Source organism: Hyaena hyaena, unplaced genomic scaffold (assembly GCF_003009895.1).
Source record: "Hyaena hyaena isolate Hyena2069 unplaced genomic scaffold, ASM300989v1 scaffold_396, whole genome shotgun sequence".
Taxonomy (NCBI): domain Eukaryota; kingdom Metazoa; phylum Chordata; class Mammalia; order Carnivora; family Hyaenidae; genus Hyaena; species Hyaena hyaena.
The window spans coordinates 1,409,897-1,437,208 of record NW_024081027.1 but is presented as its reverse complement, the minus strand read 5'-3'; the positions used below and the strand labels follow the sequence as shown (position 1 = coordinate 1,437,208).

Here is a 27,312-nt window from a genome sequence, read left to right as displayed (position 1 = left end):
TTCATATCTATTCCCTTCCCCTTGGCCATTGCAGAGGCCAGTTTAGGATATTTCCTCCTGGGAACTGCACAGTGCTTCTTTTTGTTCACTTGGTCGGCATTCACCAGCATCTGCTAGAAGCTAGGCACGGTGCCCAGCACCAGGGACACAGGCTACATGTGCAACCTGTACTAATGTAAGCTCCAAAGGTGCAGAGACATTCTGTTCGGTGTTGTATTCCCCAAATGGAATGGAACTTGGCGCATAGTAGGTTCTCAATAACGATTTATTGGATGGAGAGATAGATTGGAGGGAGGGTGGATGGAAGGGTATGTGGGGGGATGAGTGTGTGAACACATATGTGATGAGAGCCTCGTGGGGGCATGCTGGAGAGGTGGATGGGGAAGGGTCGTTTCTAACTGGGAGACCAGGAAAACCTTAATGGTGGAGATGACATTTGAGTCTGATCTTAGAAGATGCATCGATGCTCACCGGTACATAGAAAGGCATCCAGCAGGAGTCCCACATGGACGAAGGCATGGACTGTCTGGGATTGTTCTGCCACCTCCCCTTATGTGTGACATGTTTGTTTCCAGGTTATAATGAACTTGGTCCAGATGAGCCTCCCACAAGTATGTATCTTTGCATCCAATAACCCATCTTGAGCCAAGCTTTTCTCCTCACTAACAAAGGGAGTTTGCCCCAAACTCAGGTTGCTCTCCTGAGTGAGGCCAAGGTGTCAGTGAGATAACTGCTGAGTCCTTGGTCTCTTTCTGGACCTGCAGCCATGGCTTTGGCTTTCTAAACTTTCCACACTCTTCTGGGTTGGAGGAACCCCCTATAGGGATGGGGGTTGAGGTCAGATAATGACCTTGTAGTCCATGCCTTCTGGAAACAAAATCTCTCCTACAAGGGCCACAAAACGGGCCTTGATATCAAGCTGCAAATTGTGGTGGCCACTTGGTGGTTTGGCCAAATTTTCCCATTCACTTATCCAGTGGTCCCTTCATCTGTCTTTTAACCCATCCATTCTTCCATTCTGCCAGTTATCCTTCTCTCAGACTTTTCCTTCCTTCCTTCCTTCCTTCCTTCCTTCCTTCCTTCCTTCCTTCCTTCCTTCCTTCCTTCCATCCATTAATCCATCATCCTTCTTTTCCTCCTTCCCTTCATTCTTTCATCCATCCACCCATCCATTCTTCCTTTTCCCTCCTTACCTCCATCCCTCATTCATTCGATCCTTCATTCATTCGTCTACCCTTCCTCCCTTCTTTCTTACGTCCCTCCCTTCCTCCCTCCCTCCCTCCTTTCCTTCCTTCCTTCCATCCTTCCCTCCAACTTTTCTTCCTTGTGTTTATTCTTGCTTTCTCTTTTACCTTTCATTTGTTCGTATTTCCTCTGTCCATCCAGGTATCCCATCTGTCTGTCCACCTTTCTGCCCATTCGTCTCTCTGTCTTTTTTGCTTAGTCTTTCACTTGTTTACCTACCCTTACTCTCTTTGGTTTGTTTCATTCATGGGCTCGCTCACCCCTCTGCTCACCCGATTCCTCCTTCCCTTACTCTCATGTATGGCACACCTGTGAATGCTTGCGCTGGGACAGCTACTGCTGGAGCCCAGGCAGACTTGGGGAGCTTCTCCCACTCAGTGGGGAGCTCTGCCCCTTCCTGATCACTGCCCTTTCCACAGCTCCTGAGGCAGCCACCATAGTCCTGCCTAGTTCATCATCACCTGTGCAACCAGAAGCCACCACAGGTATTTAGGGGACCCCTTTTTCTTCCCAAGAGAAACTCTCTAGCCCCCCACCTCTACCAGTCAGTTAAAACACAGGGGCTGAGAAGCCAGAATGTAAAATTCTGGTTTAGGACAGTCATGCCAATCATGAAGATTATACTGAAAATTCAATCTAATGCATACCTTCATGGAGCCCCCAGTATTGTGAGATCAACAGACCATTATAACCATGTGGGATGCTTTGGGGAGAGGAATCCAGCATAATTTGGAAGGGAAGGGCTTTCTGGAGAAAAATTCACCCAAACTGAGTCTTTAAGAATGAGTAGTAGTCATCTGGGCAAATAGGGGATGAAGAGTTTTCCTGGTGTAGGGGATTCAATGAGCAAAGACTCAGTAGCCAGAAACAGCAGAATATATGGAGAGAACTGAGAGGGATTTAGTTTGCATGAAGCATAAAGCTTAACCTGGAGTAGATGGAGAAGTGAAGCTGAAACATTGGCAAAAATGATTGGGAGGGACCTTGAGTGCCAGGTCAAGAAGCTTGAACTTAGCACTGAAGGCCAAAGGAAGCCATGGGCAGTGGTGACTCTACTGAGGTTTCCACTTGAGAAAATTCTTCTAGGGTCTAGTCAGTGAAGCGTCTGACTCTTGATGTCAGGTCAGGTCATGAACTAAGAGTTCATGGAATCTAGCCCTGCATCTGTGCTGTTAGCACAGTGCCTGTTTAGGATTCTCTCTCTCTCTCTCTCTCTCTGCTCCTCCCCCATGCACACACACACACATGCTCTCTCCCAAAATAAATAAATAATTTTTTTAAAAAAGAACAAAAATTTCTGGAGTGCCTGGGTGGCTCCGTCCGTTAAGCATCCAGGTCATGACCTTGTGGTTCATGAGTCAGGCTCTGTGCTGACAGCTCAGGGCCTGGAGCCTGCTTCGGATTCTGTGTCTTCCTCTCTCTCTGCTCCTCCCCAACTCATGCTCTGTCTCTGTTGGTCTCTCTCTAAAAAATAAATAAGCATTAAAAAAATAAATTAAAAATTAAAAAATTAAAAAAATCTTTCTGCTAGAATTCAGGGTAGAGAACATTCATCTAGTAAGTGGACCAGGTGACAGAGGATAAGACTTGAGCTGGGACAGCATAGAGAGCTAGGGTGTGTGTGAGGACCATTCTGTAAGTGGAAATGCTGTTACCTTGAGAGGGGGAAGGAGGAGGTAGGCTACATGCTGGTTTTGACTTGGGTGACCACGTTGGTGGGTTGGTGGTGACACTGGAAGAGAAGATGACAGAGTACGATGAGTGCAGGACTCTGATTTGGTCTCAGGCCAACTCTCAGTAGTCACCGCCTCTCCCCCTCTCTTCTCGTAGCTATGGGACACAACTTGAAGACCTTCACACTCAACTTCACTATCTCCAATCTCCAGTATTCAACAGACATGAGCAACAGCTCAGCCATGTTCAACTCTACCAAGAGGACCCTGCAGCTCCTGGTGAGACCCTGCTCCTAGTAGCTCCTAGTGGGATAAATCCCACCCGCCCCTCCCCTATCCGTGTCCCTCCTGCTCATCCTTCTCCTCCTTCCTCCCCAGCTTGGATCCTTGTTCCAGAAGAGCAGCCTGGGCCCCTTCTATTCAGGCTGCCGACTAATCTCCCTCAGGTAGGACTTCCTCCTGAGCATTTGCTGGTAGTGACCACTTTGGTGACCAACCCTTTCAGTCTTCCCACTGACCTCCCATTTGCCCCTCCCTCCTTGTAGCCCCCATACTGAGGTTTCAGAACCTCCCTTTAGAGTTCCCACATCCCTCTCTCCCCAGGCCTGAGAAGGATGGGGTAGCCACTCATGTTGACGCCATCTGCACCTACCGCCATGACCCCATGGGCCACGGGCTGGACAGAGAGCAGCTTTACTGGGAGCTAAACCAGCTGACCCATGGTGTCACTCAGATGGGCGTCTATACCCTGGTCAGGGACAGCCTCTTCATCAATGGTGAGTGATTTACAGCGATCATTATTTGTCTCCATTCTATTTTATTTCCTCTTTAACAATCAGCCCAAGCTCTGATTGGAGGGCACCCTCCCCAAGCTCTCCATGGACAGAGTTTCTCCTGTTATTTCAGGTAAATGGCATGAAATTCTTTGACCAAATTAATATAAATAATTTTAATTTGAACTCCAAATGTCTGACTCATGGATCCCTTGGGATAGGAATTCTTCTATGTGAGGGTCTTCTGTGCCAGTGATTCTCATCTAGGGGGTGATTCTGCCCCTCAGGAGACACTTGGCAATGTCCGGGGACATTCTGATTGCCACAGTCGGGGAAAGAGTGCTACTGGCACCTCGGGGCTCGAGGCTAAGGGTATTGCCAATGTTCTCCAATGAACAGGGATCCTCACTGCCAGGACTGACATAGCTCCAAATATCAGTAGTTCTGAGGATGAGAAACCCTACTCTACATGGTCCTATGGTTCCCAGATGGGCACCAGGCCAACTTATCACACGTTATCACAATTATTTAATTATCCAACTCTACGAAATTAAGGTCTTGTAATCTGGCACTATATCCTCAGTTCTTTATGTGTCAGTACATCGCCATCCCCAACGTATGAGTAAATGAGTGAACAAAGGGGAGATGAGTGTCTCAGCCCCCATAATGGGGGACCAACTGCAGTTCACATTCACTCATTCAACAGCCGCATGTACAATCCCATGCTGTCCCAAGCCATGTGCTGGATACAGAGATGGAACACATAGTTTCTCTCCCTGAAAAACTAATAGTCAAGAGAATGAGTATTACTTAGGGACACACAAAAAAGAGGCAGAGACACTGTTATTAGCAGGGAAGCACACAGGAGGGGCAAGTCAAGGAGACCTTCCTGGAAGAGGATATTATGTACCCAGTCCTGTAGTAAGTACTGGGACATGGTAAGAACAAGACAGATGGGTCCCTACTCTCCTGGAGTTCCATCTCATTGAGGTCCTGAAACATGAGTAGGAGATTTCCAGAAAAAGAAGACGATTGAAAATATTCCAGGAAGCGGGAACTACATATGCACAAGTAGAAAAGCTCAGCTCGGGAGAATCCCTGTAACATTCTAGTTTTCCCCCTCTTCGGGGTGACTTTCCACTAGGAAGCCCCCAGCACATGGGCCTGAATTTGGCTGACTATGACAGCAGTCATCATGCCTCCCTCTCTGTCAAAGGTTAAGAGTCTCCACCTCTCGTCTCTTCCTCTCGTTGGCTCCAGGCTATGCACCCCAGAATTTATCGATCCAGAATGAGTATCAGCTAAATTTCCGCATCATCAACTGGAACCTCAGCAACTCAGACCCCACATCCTTGGAGTACCGAGCCCTGCTGAGGGACATCCAGGACAAGGTGGTGTCTCTCTTACCTTTCCCATCTTTCCTTACCCTGGGTGCTCCCTCCCCTCCCCCCACCATTCTTCTGCCTGAGTTACATCTGTTAAGTGTTCCAACTCTTCACTTTACCTAATGTGTTCTAGGTTCTCTCACTTTCCAAAGGTGGCCTCTGACTGCCTTCCCCATTTCCCAGATGGGCACACTAAGGCTCAGACAGGGGCATGGTGATGACATAGTGAGTTAAGGGACAGAGCCAGGATTTGAACTCAGGTCTCCTTTGCCCCAAGGCCTGTGTTCCTTCCCTAACTCCATTAATCCCTCCAGCCCCAGGAGATCTCCATCTTACCCTTTATTCTAGGTCACCAAACTCTACAGAGGCAGCCAGCTACAGGACAGATTCCGCTCCTGCCTGGTCATGAACTTGACGTAAGCTGGGGAGGTTGAAAGCATTGGCTGAGCTGGCAGCTTGTGGCCCTGGGCTGCCATCCTGGCCTAGTCCTTGAGCTGGAAGTCACAGACATGGTGCCCACGTGCTGCCACGTCTCTGTCAGTTAATCCTACTGTGTCCTTCCTTAGATCTTCGGTTGGTGGGGGATGGGAGGCGGGAAAAGGATTAACTTCCCAAGGCCACCAACTCTGTTATCCTCCACTTTCTCCTTTCTGGATACTTTCAACAAATACCAGCCCAGTAATGACGTTTCCTATGGCCACAGCCCTGCTGAGCACTTTAGTGCATGGGCATCTCATGCCCCTATAAGATGGATACTATCTGTGATCATCTCCATTGTTCAGATGGGGAAGCTGAGGCTCAGAGAAGCAAAGTGAACAAACCAAGAATTGCCCAAGGTGGATTTTAACCCAAGTCTGTGAGGGATGGGTAGAGGAACTGAGACATCTACACTAGGGAACAGGATGATTATGGGACACAGTGCCAACTTTGAGTGTTTCCAAACCAGTTCCTTTGGGTTTAAGTTGGAGATAATTATAATAATACCTTCCACCAGAATGATGATGAGAGAATGTGTATTCACTTCCTAGAGGTGCTCAATAGATGTTCGTTAATTTTATAGTTATTTGTTCTATTCTCATCTCCTGGAAACTTTGTGTTTTTGATCAGGGTCTCTTCTCTAGCCTGAGGGAAGAGGAAGCCAGATAATCTCTTACTTCTTGCCTGTAGTTCTTTGGCTCTATTAAACAGGAACTCAGCAGACACTGCTGGTGTTGAGTGCTGGCTGAGTTCCATCGTCTCTGTCCCTAGGTTGGACTCCATGTTGGTCACCATCAAAGCTCTGTTCTCTTCCAATGTGGACTCCAGTGTGGTGAAGCAAGTCTTTCTAGACAAGACTCTGAATGACTCATCCCACTGGCTAGGTGCCACCTATCAGCTGGCGGATTTTCACGTGACAGGTGTGAGATTGGGGGTTGTTTCATGGCTTGAAGAGATGGGGCTATGAGAAAGGATGGGGTCTCTCAGTAGCAGTGGAATGGATGGAGGCTCTAGAGGGAAAAGGAGGTCTTTCTGAGGGCCCATGATGATGAACCATGGCAATGGGTCATCCCAACAGGAGGCAGGAAGAAAACATGCATCAACTGCACTCAAGGGAATGGTTATTTTTACATGTAAATATTTCCAACCCAAAGTTTGGAGTATCCTGAGTTGCCTTCTTAGGCTCTCTGTTTATGAGTCATGCATTGATTGATTGACTCATTCATTCATTCATTTATTCATTTATTCATTCATTCATTCATTCAACAAATATGTCATGAAAGTAAATAGATGCTGATGATGCCCTGTGGTAACTGCTGTGATCAGGTAATTTAAAGAGCCTGTGGGATCTCCAAAGAGGGACACATGGCCCATCTTGGAAAGTTTTCTGGAGGAAGTGGTGAAAAAACTGAGATGTGATGGCAAACATGACCTAGCCAATGGGAAGAGCTGGGAGTTGAGCTACATGTGTTTATAACCTAGAAGATAAAATATTTAGAGATATATAAGGAGTTTGGTGTAGTGAAGCAAATACTTGGCATGAGAGAAGTGAAAGGTAAGGCTCTAGAGGCAGGCGGGGACTTTCTTGGGCACCGGAATGGTTTGCAGAGGAACACAACACAAAGTTCTGCTCTAGAAAGCTCATCTTCTGGGTTCTCTGTAGAGAGTGGATTGGGAAGGGGGAGAAGACCAGAGGAACTAAGGTCAGCAAAGGTGTGTGACAGATGTCCCCTGAGGTGATCAACACCTACACTTGCCATCTGTGCCCCAGAAAGCCCAGTGTCATCTTCCCCACATACTGGTGAGCTCTCATAATGCTTGAGGGAGAGCTGGATGGATAGATAGATCAATGGATTCAAAGTGGCCAAGCAGATAGAGATCTTACCTATCCCACCTTTGAAAGTCTAGCTCGGATCACATTGCCCGAATAAGTAGACCAGCTGGAATGACTTCTTCTTGGCTAAAATCTTCACCTGATGGGGACTTTTATACCTTCTTTTTGTTATAGAAGTGGAATCATCAGCTCATCTACCAACAGACAAACCAACAAGCAGCCCCAGCTCACAGCACTTCCAACTGAACTTCACTGTCACCAACCTACTCTATTCCCAGGACTTATCCCAGCCCAGCACCACCAAACACCAGCGGAACAAGAGAAGTATTGAGAATGCGGTGAGACTGGGTTGTGTTCCCATGTAGAGACAGACCTATGGGCACTGGGTAGCCAGAGGGTGACTTTTCTTAACAATTCCTGCAGACAGGTTCTTTTGCCCATTTACAAATTAAGAAACAGGCACAGAGAGGTTCAGTAGTTAGTCTAGGGTCATATATCAAAGTCACACCCTGGAATGGGATGTCCTTTGGTGTACGTATCTGGGCTAGTATTTGTTGAGATAAGAAAAAATAGATGGGGAAGTATTCTCTCGGTGGCTAAAAATTCTCAGATGCCGCTGGGTCTGGAGTTCTGATCAAGGGAACATCACCCTGTTTTTCAGCTCAACCAGCTCTTCCGAAATAGCAGCATAAAGAGTTATTTCTCTGACTGCCAAGTTTTAGCATTCAGGTGAGTTCCAACTCAGGACCTGATCACTCTGGAGACTCCTGCGGTCCTTTAAGTAAGAGTGTCCCCACGTTATGGTCTCAGTTTCTAGCTCGTACGGAAGATAACCCTAGGAGTATAAAACGGTTACCTAAAAACCAACTTGTTCCTAAACCAGTGAACTCAACTGACTTAGAAACTCAAGAGAGCCAGCATAGGGGCGCCTGGGTCGCTCAGTCAGTTAAGCGTCCAACTTAGGCTCAGGTCATGATCTCGTGGTTTATGGGTTCAAGCCCCACATCAGGTTCTGTGCTGACATCTAGCTCAGAGCCTGGAGCCTCTCTTCGGATTCTGTGTCTCCTCTCTCTCTGACCCTCCCCCGCTTATGCTATCTCTCTCTCTCAAAAATAAATAAAACAAAAAAAAGAGAGAGAGAGCCACTATAGACCTTAGTAGATATGGACGTGCCTGGTGCATGGAATATGGAGTGTATCATCTATGCCTTAAGGAATCAGCTGTTGGGAGTCAGGATCCATAGAAGATGGGGGTGGCTAGAACCAGAGACTTGGAATTCAGCAGTCTAACTGTGTTACTCAGTAGTATAGCCACTAATCACATGAGGCAATCGAGATTTTTTATTCATCTATTGAGATATGATTCACCTATAAAATGTACCCTTTTGAAGTGTACAATCTAGTGGTATATTTATAGAGTGGTACAACCACCCCACTATCTAATGGTGGAACTTTTTTTTTTTTTAAATCCTGTCCCCATTAGCAGCTGCTGCCTATTTTTCCCTCAGCCCTACCCCCTAGCAAACAATAATCTACTTTCTGTCTTTCTCGATTTGCCTGTTCTGAACATTCCATTTAAATGGATTAATATATTATGTGGTCTTTTGTGGCTGACTTCTTTCATTGAGCATCATGTTTTCAAGGTTCATCCATGTTGTAGCATTTTAGATACTCCATTCCTTCTTTTGTGATGGAAGAATGTTCTATTGTATGGCTACACCATTCTTCATTTATCCATCCATTCACTGATGGACATCGGGTCGTCTCCCCTTTTGCCTACTGGGAATAATGACCCTGGACCTTGTCTATTATGAGTAACGAAAAACTTGCGTTAAGTTTTTGCATTAGTTTGAGTTTTCAGTTCTCTTGGGCATATACATAGGTCGGTATTGTAGGCTCATGTGGTCATTGCATGTTAACTTCTGGGGAACTTCTGAACTGTTTGCCACAGAGGCTCTACCATTTACCATTCCCACAAGCAATATATGAGGGTTCCAAATTATCCAGGTCCTCACCAACAATTCTTCTTTTTTTTTTTTTTTTTTACCATAATCATTCTATTAGATGTGAAGTGGTATCTCACTGTGGTTTTGATTTGCAGTTTCCTAATGATTAGTGATGTTGAGCATTTTTTCATGTATTTATGGGTCATTTCTGTACCTTCTTTGCATAAATGTCTATTCAGGTCCTTTATCCAGTTTTACATTGATTCTTTTAAATTGTTGAGTTATAATTGTTCTTTGTATGTTCTGGATATTACACCCTTATCAGATATATGATTTGCAAATATATTCTTCCATTTAGTAGGTTGCCTTTTCACCTTCTAAGTACTATCCTTTGAAACACAGTCATTTTTAGTTTTGGTGACTCTCAATTTATCAATTTTTTCTTTGGTTGTTTGTGGTTTGTGTCCGATATCTAAGAAACCATTGCCTAAGCCAAACTCACAAAAATTTACACCTAGGTTTTCTTCTAAGGGTTGTATAATCATCTCTTACATTTAGCCATTTGGTTCGTTTTGAATTAATTTTTATATATGTTGTGAACTACAAGTTCAACTTCATTCTTTTGTATGTGGATATCTAGTTGTCTCAGTACCATTTGTTAAATAGACTATTCTTTCCCCATTATCTTGGCAACCTTGCTGAAAATCAATTGTCCAGGATTGCATTAGTTTGTGGATTCTAAATTCTATTCCACTGATATATATGTTTATCCTTATACTAGTGGCCAATGTTTTTATTACTGTAGCTTGGTATAAGTTGAGATAACTCCATTGGGAAATGGAGTTCTCCAACTCTGTACTTTTTCCATATTGGATTACCTATTTGAGGTCCCTTGCAACTCCATGTGGATTATAAGATCAGTTTGTTAATTTCTGCAAGAGAGTCAGCTGGGACTGTGATAGGGACTGCATTTAATCTGTAGATCAGTTTGGAGAGTATTGACATTTTAACAATAATAAATCCCCAGTCTATGAACATGGGATGCGTTTCCATGTATTTTGGTATTTTAAAATTTCTTTCAACATGCTCTGTAGTTTTCAACCTGCAAATCTCACAACGCTTTTGTTAAATTTATTCCTACATGTTTTGAATTTTGTTCTTTGATGCTATTATAAATGGAATTGTTTTATTAATTTCATTTTAAGAATGTTAATTGCTAGTTTATATAAATACAATTGATTTTTGTATATTGGTCTTACATCCTACATTCATGCTGAACTAATAGCTTTTAGCCGTGTGTGTCTGTGTCTGTGTGTGTATTAGGATTTTCTATATTTAATAACATGTCATCTGCAAATAGAGATAATTCTACATCTTTCCTTCCGATCTGAATGCTTATTGTTTCTTTTTCTTGCCTAATTATTTTATTAGAATTACATCTATTAAAATGTAACTGGGACATGAAATGAGGGAAGACAGGACTGTCTTGTCCCTGTTCTTGGGGGAAGAGTTTTAGTCTTTCACCACTGAGTATGATTTTATCCATGGGCTTTTCACAGATGCTATTTTTCAGGTTGAGCAACTTTTTAGTCCAGTTTGTTGAGCTTTTCTTTTTTAAAAATCATAAAAGATGTTGTATTTTGTTATATTCTGGTTTTGGATGTGTCTGAGATTGTGTAGTATCTGTCCTTTATTAATATGCCCTATTCCACTGACAATTTTTTAAGATATTAAGCTAGCCTTTTAGCTAGAGGTGAGAGATTAAGGCATACTCAAATATTTCCTAGGTATTCACACAGCCCCACACATTTGTGACTTTCTAGATCCCCATAAACACATTGGAGCTTTTCAAAACCCCGCAGGGACATCTCAATCCTGACTTTTTATGCAAAAGTTTTTGGCTCACCTCTTACCTGCCCCAACTGTTATTACTTCCTCAGGCAGCTGCCAAGTTAAACAATTATTACTGATTGTTTTGGGCAAGTGCCCTGGGGAGAGGCTTTCCTCACTGAAAAAGTTCTGAGTCAAATAAAGTCAAGTCCCGAAATTGGGGCTTTTTAAAAGGAATCTCCAGACAGGTCGAATATTGAAGCTTCAAAGGGAATGGGTCTTTTTTGGGAATTCCAAACAGATTGTGGCTACCAGGCTGCTGTTTTTCACAGCTACTATGGTTCTCATATTGCTGGTTTTCAAAGTTTCTGGGGATGTTGTGAGAGCGTCCTGGGAATAATGCAGGTTCCTTTTACCAAGATTCAGCCATCTTTTTTTCTCAATGAAATGATCTTCAGATTATTGCAAACCTTTGGTTAATTTCTAGACTTCCAAAAAAAGTTGATTTTGACCATTCTTGCCAGTGTTCTTAGTGATTTTATGGATTTTTGGAAGTCCTTAGTCTAAACGTTTCAAATGTGTTCTCCCCATGGCTATTTATTTATAAACTAATTAAATTAAATGAGATACTCAGTTCCTCACCCATAGCAGCATATTTTAAGTGTTCAACAACAACATGGGAATAATAATGACTCTATTTTGGTATTGTATACACAAATGTTTGTATCATTGCAGAAAGTCCTTTTGGACACAACTTTCTTCTAGACGCAGGGTAGAGTTCAAGATACCCTGGTTCATCCCTTTTGCCCTTCCAGATCAGTTCCCGACAGCAACCACACTGGGGTGGACTCCCTGTGTAACTTTTCACCACTGGCTCGGAGACTGGACAAGGTTGCCATCTACGAGGAGTTCTTGAGGCTGACCCGAAATGGTACCCAGCTGCAGAATTATACCCTGGACAGAAACAGTGTCCTTGTGGATGGTGAGCTTCCTGGTCATTGGGGCGGGAGCAGAGGGTTCCACATGGGGCCTTTCCTGGGAATCTGGAGACTTGGGGTAAAATCAGCATTAAACATTTTTTAGGCTGTAAGGGGTGGCATAGTCTCCCAGACTTTACCCACCATTGAAGGAGAGAAAAGGACACCTGGTGGGATATTGGAGATACTCACCCTCTCAGATATAGCTCTGTGACTTCAGCCTAGTCTCTTCCCTTCTCTGGATTTTATTTCTCGTCTCTGTACTGAAAGTCACTTGGCCAGAAGGTCAGTAAGGGCCTCTGGCTCCGAGCTGTGTATGAGCCAGTCTTGACGGGCATAGGGGATGGACCTCTTTTCTTCCTGACAGGCTGTATAAAAACAGTCAGTGGACCTGACTTGGCCCACAGGCTGTCTTTTGCCAAGTTCTGCTCTAGGTCAGCACCATGCTGTAGAACTTTCTGCAATGATGGAATGTTCTTTATGTGTGCTGTCTAGTACAGCAGATATATGTGACTATTGAGTATTTGAAGTCTGGCTAATGTGACTGGATTTTACAGTTACTGACTTTTAATGTTACCAAGGTACCAGATTTTTAATTTTATTTAATTAAAATAATTTTTTATTTTAGTTAATATACAGTGCAGTATTGGTTTCGGAAGTAGAATTCAGTGGTTCATCACTTACATCCAACACCCAGTGCTCATTACAGCAAGTGCCCTTCTTAATAGCCATCACCCATCTATCCCACCTCCCACCCACCTCCCTCCTGCAACCCTCCATTTGTTCTCTTTTGTTAAGAGTCTCTTGTGGTTTATAAGAAAAAAGAAAAAAAGAGAAAAGTTAAAATTATGTTTAATTTAAGAAGCTACTTGTAGCTGCTCCATATTGGACAGCACATCTATAAGAAGTTGGCTGGGGAGAGGGTGTATAATAGGGGGTCCTGAAACCCTCCCCCATGCCCGGCAGGTCCCTATGTGTCCCTACCCTCATGGGGTTTATGTTGCAGTTGGCAATAATAAGGCTATTATTATTATTATTATTGAAAATTATAAATTATTTGATATGAAATAATCCATACTTGGGAGTGGCAATCAGAGAAGCCTTCCTGGAGGAAATTACACTGCAGGTGAATCCTGGAAAGTAAGTATAAAGCAACTTGGTAAAGGAGAAGGGGGTGAATGTATTCCTAGGCAGAGAAGAGAGCATTTGAGAATTTACAAATTTGGAGAGATCCTTTGAGCTTGCCAACTATGATGACCCATTCTTCCCCAAACCATCATAGGATGGGCCAGCCCAATTTCAGTCCTACTTGGCCACTGTATGAGTTTGGTTTCATTAACTATACTCCTGTAGTGTGATAATAGCCTTGGATGATGTAGCATGGGTGAACATCATAATTTCTACTTCAACATTTCAGTGAAAATATAAAGCAAGGGTGGTGAGTGCTGATAATTTATACATTGGATGAAATATTGTTTTAATTGGGTGAAATATACATTGTTAAACTTAGGGGATGTATGTTTATAATATTATTTTATTTTCCTGTTTATTTGAAAAGTTTTATTTAAAAAGCATAAAACAATGGGCACCTGGGTGAGTCAGTCAGTTAAACATCTGACTTCAGCTCAGGTCATGATCTCACAGTTCTTGGGTTCAAGCCCCGCGTCGGGCTCTGTGCTGACAGCTTGGAGCCTGGAACCTGTTCCGGATTGTGTCTCCCCCTCTCTCTGCCCCTTCCCAGCTCACACTCTGTCTCTCTGTCTCTCTCAAAAATAAATAAACTTTAAAAAAAATTTTAAAGCATAAAACAAGCTCATGTGCTTTCTCCATTTCATTCACTTCCAGGGTATTCTCCCGACAGAAATGATGTCTTGACTGAGAGATCAGGTAAGCCTCAAAGAAGCCCCAATCCAGATTGGGGAGGGAATGTCTTGATGCTGTACCCAGTCAAAGAGACCCACGTACCCGGAGTCTTAGATGATGATGAAAGCTAGCCAAGGCGTGTCAGGGACTTTTAGGCACAATGCAGAGACAGCGGGAGCCCTGGGAAATGACAGGAGGTGTCTAACACCAGCACTTATCTCCCCAGACCTCCCCTTCTGGGCCATCATCCTCATTTGCTTGGCAGGACTCCTAGTGCTCATCACATGCCTGATCTGCTGCTTCCTGGTAAGTAAGGAAGGGATGCTTGTCTTTATATTATTGGGTTGTAAGAGTTCTTTATATTTTATAATTACATGTCATTTGCTGGGAATATGTTTTGTGGATTTTTCTTCCCGTCTCTGTGTGGCTTGCTTTTTCCTTTTTTGTTTTAATTTTTTTTTTATTATTGAGAGAGTTAAAGAGACAGAGCACGAGTGGAGGAGGGGCAGAGAGAGAGAGGGAGACACAGAATCTGAAGCAGGCTCCAGGCTCTGAGCTGTCAGCACAGAGCCTGATGTGGGGCTCGAACTGGTGAACCACAAGACATGAACTTAGCCAAAGTCAGACACTTGACCAACTGAGCCACCCAGGTGCCCCAATTTTTTCTTTTAAAACAACATTAATCATTAGGGAAATGTAAGAGAAAGTTATAATGAGATATTGTGACACACAAGGGTGACTAAAATTAAAAAGGCTGACTATAATAAGTGTTGGTGAAGATGAGGAACAACTGGAACTTTCAAATAGTGCTGGTGAGAAATAGCTTGGACACACCATTAAAGGTCACATATACCTACCCAGCCATTCCACTCCTAGGAATTCATGCAAGAGAAATAATAAAATAAAATATCCCTTGGATAAATACCTAGGAGTGCAATTGCTGGGTAATAGGGTAGTTCTATTTTTTTTTTTAATTTATTTATCTCTAGGAGAGAGAGAGACAGCGTGAGCAGGGGAGGGTTAGAGAGGGAGGGAGACACAGACTCCGAAATAGGCTCCAAGCTCTGAGCTGGCAGTCAGCACAGAGCCCGATGCAGGGCTCGAACCCACCAGCCGCGAGATCATGACCTAAGCGAAAGTCGGACGCTTAACCGACTAAGCCACCCAGGCGCCCCGGGTAGTTCTATTTTTAATTTTTTTTTGAGGAAACTCCACGCTATTTTCCAGAGTGGCTGCACCAGTTTGCATTCCCACCAGCAGTGTAAGAGTGTCCCCCTTTCTCTGCATCCTCGCCAACATCTGTTATTTTCTGAGTTAATTTTAGCCATTCTGATAAGGTGTGAGATCTCATTGTGGTTTTACTTTATATTTCCCTGATAATGAGTGATGCTGAGCATCGCATCATGTGTCTATTAGCCATATGGATGTCTTCTTTCAAAAAGTGTCTATTCATGTCTTTTGCCCATTTCTTCCCTGGATTATTTGTTTTTCGGAGTGTTGAGTTTGATAAGTTCTTTATAGATTTTGGATATTAACCCTTTATCCAATATGTCATTTGCAAATATCTTCTTCCATTCCATCAGTTGCATTTTAGTTTTGTTGATTATTTCCTTCTCTGTGCAGAAAATAAACAAAATAAAATAAAACAATTAAATTAAATTAAATTAAATCTATACAAAGTCATGTACATAGATGTTCATAATAACTTTATTTTAGTAGCCAAAATCTGAAAACAACCCAGAAATCCATCAACAGGTGAATGGACAAACTGTGGTCTATCCCCATGATGGAATACTACTCAGCAATAAAAAGGAATACACTGTAAATACATGCACTGACATGCATAAATCTCAAAATAGTAATGTGGAGAGAAAGAAGCCAGATACCAATGAGTACATGGTATATAAGCAAGTTGTTGAATGTAAGCTAATCCTGATAGTGGTGATGGTTCAAGTTATAATCAAAACTCATCAAATCATTTGCTCTACGTGTATGTGGTTCATTGTACATCAGTTATACCTCAATTAAGCTAGAGTTGTGTGTGTGTGGAGGGAGAGGGAGGGAGAGAGAGTGAGTGAGGTGGAGAGAAGGAGGGAGAGAATATGAATGGGATATCAGAGAAAATGGTAGAAAAACAAAGGGAAGAGAGAAGATGAGAAAGAGATAAGAGACAAGAGAAAGGAAAAGAAGGAGTGAGAGAAAATTATGTCGAGAGAGATATAGGAGGCAAGCCTCTGTGGCTTTGGCCCGTTCCGTCCCCAGAGCCCCGTGCAGCTGACCAGGTCATTCTCATGCCCTCTCCTTGCCCTCACAGGTCACCGTCCGCTTGCGGGAGAAGGAGGGAGACTACGAGGTTCAGCAACACAGCCTGGGCTATTACCTGCCACACCTGGACCTGAAGTTGCAATGACAGCTTCACCTGAAGCTCCAAGGGAGCTTGGCTGGAATAGAAATAAACCACATTGGTCGGACACAGCCTCTGAGCCCTTCTTGATTTGGCCCCTGGCTGGTTCCCAGGGGACCAGGATGAAAGGTTTCGCCTTTCACTAAGTCCTTGAAGGGCAACTGCAATTCTGTCTTTTGGTTTCATGCCATTTCGTCCCTCAGGGACACCAGAACTGGCAAAAGAGCCACTGACATTGTCATTGTGTAAAATCAACATCCCACCTCAGTGTGACGTTTCTCTTGCTAGACTCTGGGGAGCGCGGGAACTAGGGGCACGCCTCCCCCTGTCTCTGTGACAGCCATCACAGCCATCTCTGTTCCTCCATCTCGCCCCACCCCCAAAGCTCCCCTTATGCTGCCCCAGTCCCGGAGGCTTGGGCGCACCAGGACTTCCAGACCAGTCTGCCTCTGTGACTCCTCTCCCCTCGTGGGTCCCCCAATGTGGGAAATGGTCCAAGAAGGAAATGAGCAAGTCAGAAATGATGCCATAGTCAACATTGGCACTTGGAGCTGGGATCACTAGGTATCCAGAAAGCCTCGTTCCCGGAGTCATATCAAGACTGGAGAGAGATACAGGGTCTGCTTTGGATTTAAAGATAAATAAAGCTCATTGAGGGGGAAAAAAATCTAAAGACAAAGCCAGACAGTCTTTCTTCATCTTTCTCTGCACTGAATCCAACTAGAGCAGGGGCTCCCCAAGAAGCAGCCTAGAGCGAGCCAGGCTCGAGGCAAGCTGTGCTGTCCTGCCTTGGGTTTGTGGGAAGTTGGCCCAATCTCTACACACCTTGAAGACGACCACAGCTGAAGACACCCAAGGGCTGAGAAGTCACGGCAATACCACCCATTCATACTTAATTTGGTGTGAGCTTCACATCCTCGGTCCCAAGCAGTCATTCTCTGAGAATGTCTTCTCTGGGGATCATAATTATGATAACAAGAGTTACTGTTATTGACTACTTAATACCTACTGGGCAACATGAGTGGCGAGCTCCGCATGCATTATCTCTCTTTTACTCACCATCCTTGAGAGCTGCACTCCCATTTTATAGCTAATGATGTAGAGGCTCGGAAACACTAAATAGCAAGGAAGGAAAAAATTACTAAGAACCTAAATTAAACACTTCACCACACTATCTGTCAAAGAAGAAGACAAAAGCTTCTGAATATGGATAGACTTTCTGAAATATGGATAGACTCAACCTTGACCTGCCACAGGCCTTCAGTGAAAGAACCAGTAAAGAATGTTCATCAGGAAGCAGAAATGTGAACCCTGAAAAATGTAACAAGAGTCATGAGGAAAGGGGGAAAATCAATGTATCTAAATCAGTTTTAAAACAAGATGTTAGGGGTGCTGAGTGGCTAAGTTGGTTAGGCCTCCAACTCTTGATTTCGGCTCAGGTCATGATCTCATAGTTCGGGAGATCGAGCTCCATGTGGGGCTCTGTGCTGACAGCACAGAGACTGGGATTCTCTCTTTCCTCTCTCTCTGCCTCTCCCCTGCTCTCTCTCTCTCAAAATAAAGAAATAAACCTTAAAAAATAAGTAAACAAAACAAAATGTTAAAATACATTCTATAATTCCAGATGAGTACCACATGGAAGAATAGAAAAAATTCGATTTTTTACAATATTTTTTTAGTGTTTACTTATTTTTGGGAGAGAGAGAGAGACAGAGCACAAGCAGGGGAGGGGCAGAGAGAGAGGAAGACACAGAATCCAAAACAGTCTCCAGGCTCTGAGCTGTCAACACAAAACCCTACACAGGTCTCAAACTCACAAGCAGCAAGATCATGGCCTGAGCTGAAGTCAGATGCTCAACCAAATGAGCCACCCAGGCTCCCCAAGATTCAATTTTAAAATTACTCACTTCTAGGGAAGATAGAAATATCACAATTATTCTGTTATTTTCTATCAGTTCATCCTCAGAAATTGATGAATCCATGAGACAAAATAATGATGAAAAGGATTTAAATAATGCCACAGTAGTTGGTCTGAGGGTTGTGGGTTATTGTTAAACTGAATATTGCCCTGAGTTGGTCAGGCAAACAGACAATTAAATCCCAGCAAGCAGTGACTCACTGATAGATTATGATGCTGAAAACAGTCTCTCTTGACTGTTTTCATGGATCAGATTTTCAACATGCACAGATATTTAAAAAATAAGGAGAAGTCTGGTATTTCTGTTGAACTCTGAGTTAACGTGCTACAGAGAACAGAAAAATAGAGACCTACAACCATATCTTCTTTGAGATCATAGATAGAACAGCTTTGTGAGATATTATGTTAGAATCTGTGGGAACATTACACAAAATTAACCAGGCAGGATTTACTCTGACTGTGAGGCCAGCACCCTAAATAATCCCATGACTTTGATAATTCTCTGTGGATTTAAAAACACAAATAAATGACATACAAAGTAGAGAAAAGCAAGCATACAACGTGGGAAGGAAAGATCCCCTTTCTCTCACCTGACACCCAATCTCGCAGCTTAAAAAGATCACGGTCTTTATTGTGTATGTCACACATTATAATTTAATACCAGAAAAGTGGCGGTATATACTAAAGTTTCAAGGGCTCAGGGCACAAATATACCAGGGACATTGCCAAGAGACGTTAATTAGGTGCTGTGCTCCATCTCATCTGCACCAGGCTCTCCTTCTCTTTCATGCTGGTTTTCGAGATGTCCTTCTTGGCTTCTCACTTTTTCCGCCTCTCTAGCGAGTCTGTCTACAGCCAGCGCCATAGCCAGCCTTTCCCTGGCTATCTTCACTTTCTTTTCCTGTTTCCCGATGTCCTCCTCGGTCACCAGAAATTGTTTGCACAGGAGCTGCGGGATACCCAGACCGGCTTCTGGAACCATCTTTGCCAAATCGGAGGACCCAGCGGGGGTGGGCACGGGGCTGGGGTTCAGACCGCCTGCAAGAACACCTGAAAGACATCCCCCGGCGCAGCTCGGTGCAAGCGCTTGCAAGGCTTTGGCAAGGTCCAAAGTGCTTAATGGTTCCCCTGCGCTGCTGCAGGCCTGGAGACCTTGCAGCCTCTTTTGCCAGCACACCTGTTGGGGCTTGTCCAAGGTTTCTTCCCAGTGATGGCACCTGACCTCGTTGCCAGGATGGGCTGTGATTCTGGTAACCGGCGTCTTGAATATGTAACTGGACATCCTCAAAGGGATTGAGACACTTAAGCGAGACTTCAGTTTGGGTTGGTTTCCGCAGTCATGTTGCTTCCTCTGTGAAGGCTTGACCATCATACTTCTTTTCCTTTTGTCCTATAAAAATAAGTCATGAGGTTGGATTAAAATGATAAATGAAGCCTGCCCTCTTCGGAGCGTTATATTGGGTATCTTGTACGTCCGCCTTCCTTCTCTACCTCTGGGGATAGATCTGACCTGTGTCCATCATCAAATAGATTTGGGTCAGAACAGAAAGTTCAAAGTCAAAACTCAGGATCTACTCCAGATCATTTCTCCTCCACCACCTTGTAAGCCGCTCTCTGTTTTGATTTATTCTCACGTGTCCTTGTAATTCTCCACCACACAATTCCTGGCCCCCCTCTCTGGACACACAGTTGCCTAGTCTTTCTCTAAGTCTCCAGCCCACAGACTGTTCATTTGGTCAGCCACGGACCTCCTTAGTTTTCATAGCTCCTTCAGAGCTTAAACCAATAGTGAAATTATCATCTGCCCCCTTCTTAGCAACCCATTCCTATATCCCAGACATTTACATCAACTGAAATGGCTGCGATCAAAAATAAATAATTCAGACATATTCGCCCACCATAAATTCCTGATTTTCAGTTTTCACTCAAACACTCATACAATAGTTACCTGTCCCTCAAGATCGGAAGTGATGCCAGATCAGCATATCCTCACCTTACTTTCTCCCCTGTTCCTATCACTCTTGGATTCCATGGTCTATGATCTCAGTAATTCCATTGGAACAGTCCAGAATTCCTTAATGCTTATCATATCTGCCTTATAAAACTTCAAATATGGAAGACCCTGGTTATCTGCCATGCCATAGATACTACTGGTCTTAATGATAACTGCTGAGAGCACACATATTTTGGTACCACTATTAATCCAAAATCATCAGCATCCAACGAGAAGCATCCATAATGCCTGGAAATTCTACTTTATTTTCATGCGTTGGCATTTTTATTCCTTGATTTTTCACAAAGCTTGTTTCAAACATTCCCTGCTTTTTGCATCATACATAATCATGATCCCCTAACTTGCCTGGTATTTCGCAGAGAAAAGGCTCTCTCCCTTCCTTCCCCTTCGTTGTGAGCTGCTGAGTAAAGGCCCTCTACATCATGTGCCTCTGGAGCCTCATCTTCAAGAACCCCCTCAGGCCACCCCCACTTTTCCATCTGCCCTCACCAGTCTGTGGGTGCTGCCTTGATAAGGTCACAATGACTCCTTTGTTACTAGACCCAGGAGGAAATTTTCAATGTTCATAGGACATGATCTTTAAGTGGAAAACTTTTATGTGTGCAACAACTTACATACCTGACTCCTATTTCACACCTGTGAATCATCAACAATGTAAATACAGAGCCAGTACATCCAATAATACTCAACTTACAAACAGATTGTGTGTTGTAAGTGGAAAGTGCAAGCCGGATTTCTGATAGCACACAGAAATACGTAAACTGCACTGATTGCATGCACAGATGAAAAATATCTTGGTTATAATGTTTTAAAATATACTATTAAAATTACTTATACATGTTTTTTTTATCTTTTAAAGGTGGCTGCCAAATAAAAATTTTAAGTCCATAATAATAGGGTGCTTAGTGGTCTTATTGACACCACTTATTAAGCCATGTGTAAAAATAAAGCCTAGAGCAAGATGTCTGGAAAAACTTTTCCCAAGGAGAGGAGTCTATCCTGACCCCACAACAAGATGCAGCATGTGCACACACACACACACACACACACACGCACACGCACACACACACACAGTCCCCAAAGCAGACATCGGCCCCAGAATATCACTGCTACTTCTCATATGCCATGAGGTTGCACTCCCACATAGTCCAAACTGGACTTGATCTCAAGAGAGACGTCAGAAGGTAGCATAATTTACCAATTATGAAGAGCCAAACCAGAGACTAAGCGTCAAGACTTTTTGTGACTTGTCCATCCCTGGCTTCTACTGTAAATTCAATATGTTTGGGAATCTTTTCCAGGGAGGGTCACTTTTTAAAATACACAGTAAATGTAAATAATAATTACTCTAGCCAGTAAGAAAAAAGAAAGAGGCTAGCACATGAAAATCATTAATATTAAATCACTGCTGGATTTGTGAGTCAGTCAGGGAACAGATGAGATTGGATGACTTGGACTCATTAGGCTGATTCTGATTGCATTTGTTGACATGAAGAAAACCTCTAGCACACAGTTAGCAGGGCCCAAGAAGCCCCAGTAATTCCTGGGTAGAATCAGAGAAGAGGACACAGGACAGATCAGGTGAGTTTGGGTGTGACTTTGCTTGGGAATATCAATAGGATGCTATGTGTGAAATAGGTAATGCATTCATAAATGTTGTTCATTCATTTACCTATTGCTTGTTATTGAGAACTTTCTACACACATCAAGGCACTTGTTCCTGCCCTCTGGAGCTTACAGTCAGTGCCAGAAGAATTCATAAATATTATATATAATATACAGATACAGCACTTGACAGTGGTAGGTGTTCTAAGCATTTTTCAAACATTAACTCCTTTAATGTTCTCCATGACCTTACAAAGTAGGTACGTGTGTTATTATGCCAGTGACAGATGGGGAAACTGAGGCACAGATAAGGTAAGCAACTTGCCCAAGGTTGAATATGTAGTAAATGGAAGAGCTGGAAGTCAGGCCTGTATTGAGAGGTATTCTGTCCTATGTGCCCTTCCTGTAATTCTCATCTCTGCGTTTATATATCAGACACATGTGCCACCAGCCCACAGACGTTGCAAGTATTATCTTATATATACCTGGCGCTGTCAACAGGCAGTAGTTATTAGCATGAACCCCATTTTTTAAGTTTATTTATTTTTGAGAGAGAGAGAGAGAGAGAGAGCACTAGCAGGAGAGGGGTGGAGAGAGAGATAAGGAGAGAGAGACACAATCTGAAGCAGGCTCCAGGCTCTGTGCTGACAGCTCAGAGTCTGACATGGGGCTCGAACTCATGACCTGTGAGATCATGACCTGAACTGAAGTCAGATACTTAACCAACTGAGCCACTCAGGTGAACTTAACCAACTGAGTTCACCCCATCGTGAACCCCATTGTATAGTTTGGGAGACTGAAGAGGCCTCCAGTGGCACAAAGGCTTTTCCAGGACAAAAAAGTGACAGAGAAAAAGGAGGACTGAACTCAGCTCTGTCCCCTCCAAGCCGGGACCCTGGTTGCACTCCCAAGGAGCAGTGGGGTGGGCTGCGTCGGATATTTGTGTACAGTTACTGAGGTGACACAGCCAAGGAGGGTGATTAGTCAACTGCCCAGTAAGGGCTTTGAGGGGGGTTTCAGTGGAGGAAGGGGCCCAGGAAATGGGATCTTAAAGAAGCAACCGCACCTCCTTGGTGACAGACCTGAACAGAACTTGGTCACCGGGCACCCACATTCTAGAGACAGCCCCTCATCCAACTCCCTTGACCAGAGATGCTCAACAGAGCAACATGTGGTCCTATCATTTCCCTATTTTCCGAGGCTCTGACCTCAGGAAAGCCAAGAGTGAAAGCTTTATCAGTCACTGTAGATGTTGACTCAGCTCTTATTTCCAACACCTCTGGTCATTTGGTGCAAGGTGCCCTAAGGTAACACAGGGCGGCCCAGGCCAGTCCATAACTGTGGTGTCACCTGGGCAGCCCCACAGCCCTTACCCCCTCCTGTGTGTGGTGAGGGAAGGGGGTAAGGCAGGAAATGAAGTGGTGTGAAGGAGCAGGTTGTTAGGTGTAGCATGACCCGATCATCTGTCATGTTCGTACCCCAGGTCATGGCTGGCAGGATGGAAAGGTGACTTCTGGGTACTAAGCACTTCTATCCACATGTTAATCCCGACTCCCAAGGTGTCATCTGCTTCCCTCCCTAGCTGGAGGTCTATACAGATGCTTCTCTGTGCTGGATCTTGGGAGCAGCCCTGGTGGGCCTCATTTCCTCCTGCGGTATTGTCCAAGCAGGACCCTGAAACCTCCTCCCGGGCTACCCTTCAAAAGCTTTCAGGATTCAAATGGGTCCCAGTGGAAATAAGCATTCAGGTTTCATCTCCTAAGTCTATGTCACATTTTTAAGCTTTTGAACCATAAACCACTCAGATACATAACATTGAATGTTTATTCATTCAGATATTGGAAAACATTCAAATTGTTTTACCTTTATCAGGGGATTTTCTCTTCTCTTTTTAAGAGTCCCTGTCTACGACTACCCTCAGCCGTCAAGATCACAGCTAGGTGTTCTGTCTTGGATTAATGGCTGTCCTCAGGCTGTGCTCGTAAATTTAGCCGTGTCTTCCATCATTGAGTACATGGTAAGCGTATCTTCCATGGCTTCAGCCGCTCCTCAGGCCTGGAAAGCTCGTTTCCGAAGAACTTTTCAGACTTCCCTTTATGTACCTTCCGTGTTTTGTTTCATCAACTGACAGTATAAAGATTCATATTTGGGTAAAATATCTAAGTTATGCATGCTTTATCCATAAACTATTTAGAAAAGTTTTTAAATTTAAATTTTAGCTTCAAAACTTTTCTGAATTCAGACATTAGCCAAATTTTAAAAGACGTAATATATTCTCCTCAAACAATTTTAAATAATCGTTTTATAGCTTACTTGAAATGCTAACTTTATCAAATACTAAACTTCCCTATATACAAGGGATCGCTTCTGGAACCCCCATTTCCCTCTTCAATTTCTTGGGATTTTTCCTCCCATGACAAATTTTAAAGGATCTTTTGGCGTGTTACTTTTCCATATCCTCCCTTGTGGTTCGTTCTTGACCCCCCAAAAAAGTTCTTCTATTTGAAAAATTTTGCTTCCTTTTGAGGAATTTGAGAATCAACATCTCCACCATCTAAAAATCATAGTATGGGTCTATTCTAACTTTATTACATTGAATCAAATATTTGGGGTGAGAATGAGCTCTTTACAATATTGTAACCATTGATAAATACAGTATATTTTATTTAATCACTGATTTTCTTTCCTTTTTAATATTTTATCATTTTTTATATTATCTATCACATTTGCTTTTGAATTTATTGATGTTATTATTGTCATTATTACCTTATTTCTGATTGCTTTGAGTTTATTTTCCTCTTTAAAATTTCTTGAGGTGGGAGCCCAGATTATTGATTTCAGACATTTCTTCTTTTCTTTTTTTTCCCCCTAATGTTTATTCATTTTTGAGAGAGAGAGAGAGAGAGAGACAGAGAGAGAGGGCATGAGCAGGGGAGGGGCAGAGAGAGAGGAGGACAGAAGATCCGAAGTCGGCTCTGTCCTGACAGCAGAGAGCCCAATGTGGGGCTCAAACCCACGAACCATGAGACCATGACCTGAGCTGAAGTCAGATGCTTAACAGACGAGCCCTCCCAGGTGCCCCATACCACATTTTCTTTATTCTTTTATCCAACAATGTGCAATTAGGTTGTTTCAAACTTTGGCTATTGTAAAAACTGCTGCAGTGTGTTTTCTTAAATGTTTTTCTGGAACTTAGTGAGATTGAAAAAATTTTTTACTTTTCTAAATTTCTGAAATTTAAATATTTGCCACTCTATAGATAAATCTTGCCTAATTGTGATTTGTGTTGATATCAGTTCATTAGTAATTTAAGATTTTTTTTCATCACACATTTTTCCATAACAGCCTTGTGTGTGTGTTCAGGAAGTTTTCATATGATACAGGGATTCCCTAATTCTTGACTATTTAGTAGCGTTTTCTAGTAAACCTTTAGGATAGGAAGTATCTTCCTAGGTCTGAGGCCGAGAGCAGAAAAATAGTAAAGTGATTGGTCTACTTAACTATATTCAAAGAAAACTGTAGTTTTATTAAATCATTTTTTACATACTCTTTGCTTATTTGTTAGAATGGCACATATTATTTTATTAGTGAAAAGAGAATTCAATAAGCAGTCTTAAAAGAAGACAATATCTATTGAGAATTTCTATGAAACACAAAAAGTTTAGCAATATGCTACCATCAGTTTCCTCATCTGTAAAGTGGGGATAGAGATAATAGCATTTTTCTTATAGATTTACTGTGAAAACACTCAGGACTGACGTACATAAAATGCCTATCATCATATACATTGGAAAGTAATGCTCTATTCATTTTTCTACAAGGATGATTATAGCTTTTTTTTAATGCTTTAAGACTGAAGTTTTCAAAATATATTCTGTTGTTGCAAAGTGAGTCATTTTTATAAATTCTTCCTACAGTTTGAGGACCCCTTTCGACTACAGATTCAGGCTTCTGTGTGTATGCATGAGTGTGTGTCTGGCTATACACCTATACCTCAAATAATACTTAAAGCCTTATAATGAAAAGCTGCCCTTCTCACTCTTTTCTGACTCCCAGAAACAACTTCTTTAGTTTTCTGGTTGTAGCTCTGTATTTCTAAATGAGTTCGTTATACAGTATTGTCATTTTTCAGCTTTCGACTTCTCTAATTACTTCTCTGAAAAAAATAGCATGTAGTTCTCTTACATATCTTAAAACACAATTCCCCTTGTCTGATACAATTATTATAATGAGTTAATATAAACCAAAATTCAATGTCTATTGTTTTATTACATAAATGTTTAGCACTTTATGACATAGGAATCCTATCCATTGATACACCATGTAGGATATTATGAAGACATTTCTTGTTTTTTCTTTTGACTTTAAAATGCTTTAAGTTTATTCACTTTTGAGAGACAGAGTGTGACCAAGGAAGGGGCAGAGAGAGAGGGAGATACAGAATTTGGAGCAGGCTCCAGGCTGTCAGCACAGAGCCCAACGCCAGATTCGAAACCACCAATCTTGAACCCACCAATTGTGAGATCGTGAGATTATAATCTGAGCTGAAGACAGATTAGTAGAGTATGGAGTAATCTCTCATCCTTCGGCGCAGGGTTTGCTGGCCATTCCCAGCACAGACACATACATATACATACTGTATCTAAAATGATGGAAGAGAAATTATCTCTGGGCAAAGGACTGGGAGACCATGCTGGGAGTGAGGCTATTTTACAACCTTTGTATTACTTATTAAAGTTTTCCTGTATGTGTATGTATGACCTAGTACCCTCCCTGTCCCCTCAAAATTCTTAAAATAGCGCTAAGGCAAGTTGTAGAGAAATGAATATACATATGATCCCATTTTTAAATAAATTAAGACAGCAAATATGCACATAAAATTAAAAGCCCTAAATATGGGCATGTCGTTCTACGCGTTATGTGAAGCTGTGTGAACTTGCAGAAAGGATTGCAGAAAAGTTTTCTTGCGCTTCCTGCGGCTAGTACAGTCTAGGGATCCACGGGAAGCCCCGCCTCCGGCCCCGCCTCCGGCCCCGCCTCCAGCCCCGTCCCGGGAACTGATTTCCTCCCACTGTCCCCGCCCGCCCGCCGGGCCTATTCCAGCCACATCTCTGTCCCTGGAATTGGTCTCCACCCACCGTACCGCCCCTCGACTACAACCCCGCCCACAACCCCGCCCCGGAACTTGTCTCCGCCCACCTCCCCGCCCGCCGTCACCCTGTTCCCGCCCACAGCCCCACCCACAGACCTGATCTCGGCCCGTCTGCCTGGCGCCGCCCATAGCCCCGCCCCGAGGACTGGTCTCCGTCCCTGGTGCTGACGCAGCCCAGGGCCGCGGGGCCCTCCCTCACTGAACTAGAAATCCTCGC

The 27,312-nt window shown here is 43.2% G+C and overlaps 2 protein-coding genes across 4 annotated transcripts in view; one reads left to right on the top strand and one right to left on the bottom strand.

The window, feature by feature from the left end:
* MUC16 (mucin 16, cell surface associated) overlaps window positions 1-16,473 on the top strand; it is a 59,581-nt gene extending 43,108 nt beyond the window's left edge. Inside the window, exons 40-53 of the mRNA XM_039251654.1 lie at window positions 576-611; window positions 1,665-1,730; window positions 3,076-3,197; window positions 3,297-3,364; window positions 3,522-3,694; window positions 4,952-5,082; window positions 5,425-5,492; window positions 6,325-6,473; window positions 7,562-7,725; window positions 8,049-8,116; window positions 11,978-12,144; window positions 13,985-14,026; window positions 14,229-14,308; window positions 16,317-16,473. Coding sequence (XP_039107585.1) covers window positions 576-611; window positions 1,665-1,730; window positions 3,076-3,197; window positions 3,297-3,364; window positions 3,522-3,694; window positions 4,952-5,082; window positions 5,425-5,492; window positions 6,325-6,473; window positions 7,562-7,725; window positions 8,049-8,116; window positions 11,978-12,144; window positions 13,985-14,026; window positions 14,229-14,308; window positions 16,317-16,412 — 1,430 coding nt within the window. The 3' untranslated portion in view covers window positions 16,413-16,473. The remainder of the gene's footprint in view (window positions 1-575; window positions 612-1,664; window positions 1,731-3,075; window positions 3,198-3,296; window positions 3,365-3,521; window positions 3,695-4,951; window positions 5,083-5,424; window positions 5,493-6,324; window positions 6,474-7,561; window positions 7,726-8,048; window positions 8,117-11,977; window positions 12,145-13,984; window positions 14,027-14,228; window positions 14,309-16,316) is intronic.
* A 2,461-nt stretch (window positions 16,474-18,934) lies between these two features.
* On the bottom strand, window positions 18,935-27,298 carry LOC120244878 (methyl-CpG-binding domain protein 3-like 1). 3 transcript variants are annotated; one of them, XM_039251639.1, is made up of 2 exons: window positions 27,192-27,298; window positions 18,935-19,714 (listed from the first exon to the last, which is right to left on the bottom strand). In XM_039251639.1, the coding sequence occupies exons 1-2, from the start codon at window positions 27,222-27,224 to the stop codon at window positions 19,064-19,066; spliced, it is 684 nt and encodes a 227-aa protein (XP_039107570.1). In that variant the 5' UTR covers window positions 27,225-27,298; the 3' UTR covers window positions 18,935-19,063. The 3 variants fall into 3 exon arrangements, with proteins under 3 accessions (XP_039107570.1, XP_039107572.1, XP_039107571.1); XM_039251641.1 differs by lacking the exon at window positions 27,192-27,298 and adding an exon at window positions 20,684-20,824; XM_039251640.1 differs by lacking the exon at window positions 27,192-27,298 and adding an exon at window positions 20,273-20,348.
* Window positions 27,299-27,312: the final 14 nt, after the last annotated feature.

Coding starts and splice junctions, on each gene's coding strand:
- LOC120244878 (XM_039251639.1), bottom strand. CDS start 27,224: ATGGGCGGCGCCAGGCAGACGGGCCGAGATCAG. Junction 19,715..27,191: donor GGCAGACGGGCCGAGATCAG/GTCTGTGGGTGG, acceptor TTATTTTTATAG/GACAAAAGGAAAAGAAGTAT.